This window comes from Coregonus lavaretus (assembly GCF_964263955.1).
Source record: "Coregonus lavaretus genome assembly, chromosome: 2".
In the NCBI taxonomy this organism is placed as follows: Eukaryota; Metazoa; Chordata; class Actinopteri; order Salmoniformes; family Salmonidae; genus Coregonus; species Coregonus lavaretus.
Window position 1 is genome coordinate 88,170,283 of NC_139989.1, and position 6,430 is coordinate 88,176,712.

At 44.0% G+C, this 6,430-nt stretch overlaps 1 protein-coding gene across 1 annotated transcript in view; it reads right to left on the bottom strand.

Annotated features, from left to right (window-relative positions):
- Positions 1-6,221, bottom strand: part of LOC311141162 (NACHT, LRR and PYD domains-containing protein 3-like) — a gene marked incomplete at its 5' end in the record, with an annotated part of 340,648 nt that extends 334,427 nt beyond the window's left edge. The window contains one exon of the mRNA XM_084176412.1: positions 6,094-6,221. Within this exon, the coding sequence (XP_084032538.1) occupies positions 6,094-6,221 (128 nt within the window). The remainder of the gene's footprint in view (positions 1-6,093) is intronic.
- Between the last annotated feature and the right edge of the window lie 209 nt (positions 6,222-6,430).

Here is a 6,430-nt window from a genome sequence, read left to right on the forward strand (position 1 = left end):
CTCGGTGTCGGTCTGGGCACCTGCCATCCCTATCAGAGCCCGGGCGGGAGTGAGTAACTCGGAGGATTGCACCGGAGCCTTCCCAGGATGAGTCTTGCCTCTCCGTTTCCGAGGTACTCGGGTTATCCTCTCCTGAGACTCTCTCCAGAGTGGGTAAAAGGCTGGGCAGTCTCGTCCAATTAGGACAGGAACGGGGAGGGAATCAACCACCCCCGCCGTCGTGTGTATGGTTCCCCGTGTGCTGGTCATTGTAAGTTCAGTAATGGGGTATTCTCTGGTGTCCCCATGGACACAGGAAACTGGGAGGACTTTCCCCGGGGTCAGACACGTTGGGCCCACCAAATCCTTACGCACCAGGGTGGCCCGGCTACCAGAATCCAGTAAGGCCTCCACATCATGGTGATTCACAGTTACCGGGCAGGTGGGGGGTCGATCTGGGCCGCCATCTACGACTCCCAAGAGCGAGGCAAAACGGTGTGTGGGTGCTGAGCTGGAGGACTCCGCAGTGGGCATAGGTTCATCGGCTGGCTTCCCACACTGCCAGGAGATATGTCCCATCTCCCCACACCGGTAACACTGTCGAGTTTCCCCCTCCTGGTGTACTCTTCTTGGACCCGCCTGGTTTCTGGCTCCCCCTGGAGCCGGGATAAGTCCTGACGTGGCTGGGTTCGAGACCTTGGGGTCCTTTGGACGGGTTCTTCCCATTTGTGGTGGGGCCGCACTCCTGGGGTCTTTTCGGGAAGCATTCAGCATCTCCGCTGTGGCCTGGTACTTTTCCACAGCTTCCACGGTCAGATCAGCCGTGGTCAAGGCCTGTTGACTGATGAAACGTTTTGCCTCATAAGGCAGGGCGCGTAGGTAACGATCCACCACAACGGCCTCCACCACCGCCGCTGCTGTATTCCTCTGCGGATCCAGCCATTTCCTTGCGATTCGGACAAGTTCATGCATCTGCGCCCGAGGAGGTTGGTCTGGTTGGAAGGTCCAGCTGTGAAAGCGCTGGGCCATACCAAACTTTGTGAGTCCATATCTGCTGAGGATCTCAGACTTCAGGGCATCATAGTCAGTAACCTGGTCAGGGCCCAGGTCCCGGACAGCATTCAGCGATTCCCCGGTTAGAAAGGGGGCTAACAGACCAACCCACTGTTGCTTGGGCCAGGCTTCCCTAGTGGCCGTGGCCTCAAATGCATGCAGGTATGCCTCAATGTCATCGGTAGCTCCCATCTTAGATATAAAGTCACTTGCCTTTATTGGGCGGGTATTTTGGACAACCCTCTGTCTCTGCAACTGCAATTCCTCTGCCTTCAGAAGGTTGGCTTTCTTTTGCTCCTCCAAGAGAGCCACGTTTGCTTGCATCTGGGCTTGCTGGCCAGCAACAAGGGCTTTCAATATGTCCTCCATTTCAGTCGGCGGGGAGCCTACGGCCAACTTGGAAAACTGGGTGATCAAACCTTCGGTATCCTCCTCTGACATGCACTATTAACGCTTGAGCTTGCCCGTATTCTCCACCATCTGTGACGTCACGAGAGGCTACACAGCTTTCAGCGGGATTGCTCAAGTAGTGCAAGGAGACAAGGTTCAAACAAAACAAGGATTTTATTATAGGTCTTGGGAAATTAACGAAAATATAACAAAATTCTGTTCTCTTGTGGCTCTTTAAGGGTTAACAGTTCAGGGATGTCTCTTCCACATCCAAAATCATAATTCTCACTCGCTCAGATAACTTTTCCCCAGCCTTACTGTAGTCCACGTTGCAGCTAGTGGCCTACCCAGCAAACAGTCCTTCCAAATGTCTCTCACGTATTTCCACAGGTGCATATATCCAAAGGTGAGTATTTCCCAAAGGCAAGTATCTCCAAATCCTTATATTCCTCATGGAAGTGGACGTGCAGCACTCTTGTCCTCCAGAGAGCCCAGGTTGGAGACTGTGCTTCTTCACCCCCCCCACACTCCCTCAGTGTGTCTCTTCCCTTCCAAAACCTTCAGCTCATCAGCTCCTCATTTGTTTCAGCTGCGTGGGAAGATTGGCCATAGAGGGGTGGAGTTCCCGACCATACCAGCAGATGGAGCCATAGCTGTCTGGGTTTGCAGCCACCTCAGGGGGATGTAACGTCCCTCCAGGACACAGCCTCTCGTGACATCACAATATATATATATATAGTTAACTAAATGTATGGTGTTTTTGGTGTATGTCAGTTTCATTGTTTGTTATGCTATAAATTGTTATTTTATGGTTGTAAGTGGTAAAATGAACTAGAAAATTTCATATTTTGCAATTCTGAGTAATTACTACTTTAGTAAGGATATACTTTATTCAGTACTACTGCAGTTACTAAATAATTCCAATAGATGGCAGCATTAGACCACGAATGACATTTCAGAAGGTTAGTTTAGTTTTCTCCCTGTATACACCACCACTCCCCCTCACAGGAAAACTCCTGCACACACTTTTTACTGTCCCTTTCCACACTGCTAATGCAAGAGGAACGACTGAAAAAGCATTTAACAGATTACTGTGAAATAATATAATGATGATTCATGTTTATTATTAGCTGTTTTTATGCTCATGTTTTGAAATTATACTTCATTACTATAACGATTATCAATAAGCCTGAACATTAATTTAGTCACCTCTGGTTGAGAAAAACGTATTTTCCTAGTACATTAATTGTCAGATTCATCAACCAGCAGCGAGCACTCTGCCTTCTAGCGCAAGCAAGGGGCATGTTGAGGTACATTTGCTAACTGGGAGGGTTGCATGATGTAATTCATTGGTGGGCTGGAAGACACACTCTTGTCTTATCTATTCGAGGTTGTTTAATCGATATATTAGATATAAAAAAATGCATGTATACTAGGGTTGAGGTTGGAGCATCTGACTAGTGATTATTTACCAGGGGTTCAACACCTGCTATAGTCACTATTTAATTGCTCTTCCAAAAGCATCACAGGCCTAATACGAGATATATAGCAAGCTAAAGTAATGAGTGACCATTTCAGAAAATCATGGGACATATAGTATTTGGTTGCATGCTATTTTATGTTAATCATATTGGTGCTTGTAGCCTATAAATGATGCTTCGTGGTCATATGCTGCCATCTATTGGAAATATTTAGCAATTAAAAGTGATTAATTTAAGTACAGACATTGGTGAGGCAGCTGAGAATAAAGTATATTTTTCTTGTTAATTCCTTAGATCAGTCTCAAACCTGTCCCACGCCAATTTCTGGTCTTTCACACAGAGGTTACTAGGTCACCCAGTTCAAACCACATTTGAAAAATAAAACTAATGTTTATCAAGTGTTCTGTCTTGCAGTTATACATATAATAAAATAACAACAAAATAATCAAAACGCTATTTAATACTATAATTGTATTTACTAAGATAATATTATTACTAAAATAGTTTCCAAAAGTGTTCTAGGCTACCCTACCCTAGAATTAGGGGTTAGGGTTACGGCCAAAATAGGTTATAAGTAGGGTAAGAGTTTCTGTATAGCACTTTGTGACATCTGCTGGTGTAAAAAGAGCTTTATAAATACATTTGATTGATTGTTAGGTTTAGGGTTTATATGGCAAAAAACAGTATGGGTTTAAGAAACTCTTGCTCCTCCTTGTGGCCGTATGTGGGTACTACATAACTCATTCATGACACTTGCTATGCTCATAATCTGAGGTAGCAACTGCGTCAGATCTACAAATCCATTAGCTAGACCACCCGATTAAACAACAATCACCCCATTATACCCATTTGGTTTGCAACTCTGTGAACCTGCGCAGCATTCGCTCAATTTGATGCCTACGAACGAAGATTTCGATACAAGTCGTCAAAAAGAATGGTTATTTCTTAATTAAAAAATGTCTTCTGGCTGTTTAAATCTGCCACATCTTGAAAAAGAGGACAGGGACATGTTTAAATTGTTTAGATTGTACACTTTTTTCTTAAAACAAATATGGTTAACCATGACCAGAAAATGTTTAATGTTTGATGGCTATCCGCCAGCCATTGCCTCTTAAACTCTGTCTCACCTCACTGTTGGTGCCCACAACATGTACTCAGGTGAACAGTGTGCACGCTCACCAAGTAGCCGTAACCTTGTTAATAATCAGTTACCTGAGGTAAACCTACAGGGTTAACGCTCACCAAGTAGCCGTAACCTTGTTAATAATCAGTTACCTGAGGTAAACCTACAGGGTTAGCGCTCACCAAGTAGCCGTAACCTTGTTAATAATCAGTTACCTGAGGAAAACCTACAGGGTTAGCGCTCACCAAGTTGCCATAACCTTGTTAATAATAAGTTACCTGAGGTAAACCTACAGGGTTAACGCAGGCAGGTCTCATTGATAACAATAGTGAAGCTGGCATTGTGACGCAGAACAATGGACTGGCAATAGAACGTTCTGAAGGCGAGTCGGTGTCACGGAGCTCAATATAACTAATTGGAGCTGGTAGGGTGAAAAATGACCAAACATAAGGCCTGTTTTTTAGCGATTACTTCATAACCAGGGACAGAAGGCAATATTATGAAACTTGGCTCAATGGCGGATGCAATGAACTAATTTTATCAGAAATAAACGTTGTAAAAAATGTCACTTGAGGCGCCCCGAAAATAATATTAAAAAGTTTGGTCCTTGGACACAGAGGGGTTAAATGGTAAAGTTACCGTCCATCTAGTGAAGAGGAGAACCGGACAGAGGGATGGTAGGTAGCCAGCATCCATCAAGAGAGAGGGAGAAGCCCTCCACGGTATTTAACAGGTGGAAGAAACAACCCGGGAGCTCCATCGGTCCACAAGAAATGCAGGCAGCCAGTGATGATGTAGTGGTAGCTAGGATAACTAGGATGCTGCTGGTAGAGTAGCTAGCTTAGCTAGCTGTACCGACTAGCTTGGCTAGCTAGCAGGTCGTTCGTCTGTCCCTCGTCTCGAGGATGATGTCGAATCCGGTGAACCACACGATGAAACAAGGATAGCGAGTGAAAAGAATCTGGCTACACTCATACTGTCACTGACCAATACACAAAAAAAGCAAATTGAACAATAAACTTCGGTGTCTTAACACTGTAATGAACTCCGTCGTTGTTCCCCAAGATCACCTCAGACCACTCTGCGCGTAACTGGACAATATGCTTGGCGCCAAACCGTACGTGGACGCGGGCAGTTCTGTACCGGGACGCGGACAGTTCCAGAACGCGGACATGAGCAGAGCCACACAATACATTTACATTTACATTTTAATCAATTAGCAGACGCTCTTATCCAGAGCGACTTATAGTTAGTGAGTGCATACATAACCCAGTCGGGTACATTAGTAATATTCTTTTTTTATTATGTCAAACAAACAAAAAAACGTTTTTTAAAACAAGATTTTGAGATCTGGGCACGTATCCAAAAAGCGTCTCAGAGTAGAAAAATTGGTCCTCTCTCTCCCCAGACAGACTCATTTAATACTGGGTCGTTACAATATTTTGAGATCTGGGCCCATATCCAAAAAGCGTCTCAGAGTAGAAAATGTGTCGTATAAGTGCTGAGAATAAAGCCGTTTTAGTCCTACTCTTATGGGTATAAATTAAAGCTATTCATGAAGCCTCTTTATTCATAAGTGTCCCACCTAGTTGGCAGATATTTAGGACACCTCATGAGCTGTCCTAACCAGTTAAGAGGTACCAGCAGGTGTCTTGATAATAGAAACATGCAGCGAGTCAGTGGTTCCTGTGCAACATGTAATTGCTTTGGAGCAGTGGCAACCTGTCATTCAGGGCAGAGCCCCACCTGTTAAGCAGATGCTCTTACCCAGAGCGATTTACAGTAAGTGCATTCATCTTAAGAAAGCTAGGTGAGACAACCAGATAATACAGTCAAATATACAGGACACCAACATTCAATTTCAGCTAAACAATGGATATATAGCGTTTTGCAATAAAAATAATAATAATTATATACATCTAAAATCTATTAATTAAACATCTGAGAACAGTAATATTGAAGGTACCCATAAGCAACCATTTCTGATTAAAAAACATGTGGAAAATTGTGGAAATAGCATTTAGGAAATAAACTCTTAATAATTCTTAAACAAAATTGTCATCTCACCTCTTAGCTTTGGTGTCATGTTCCCCAGAGAGACTCATTTTAGAGGCAGGGCCCCCCTCCTCTCTCTCCCCAGAGAGACTCATTTTAGAGGCAGGGCCCCCCTCCTCTCTCTCCCCAGAGAGACTCATTTTAGACCACTGACCCCTAAACAGAGATGCAGCATGTTGGTTGTAGTTAACACAGTAATTCTTGAATGTGAATTGTTTTCATTTATTAATTATCTCTTACAAAACATTTACTAACAGACATATCGAAACAGTCAGGTGATTTAATGCAATCAGATGAATATGTAGTTGTGCCATCTCTTCACCATGGCCATGTCACACACTTATTTGTA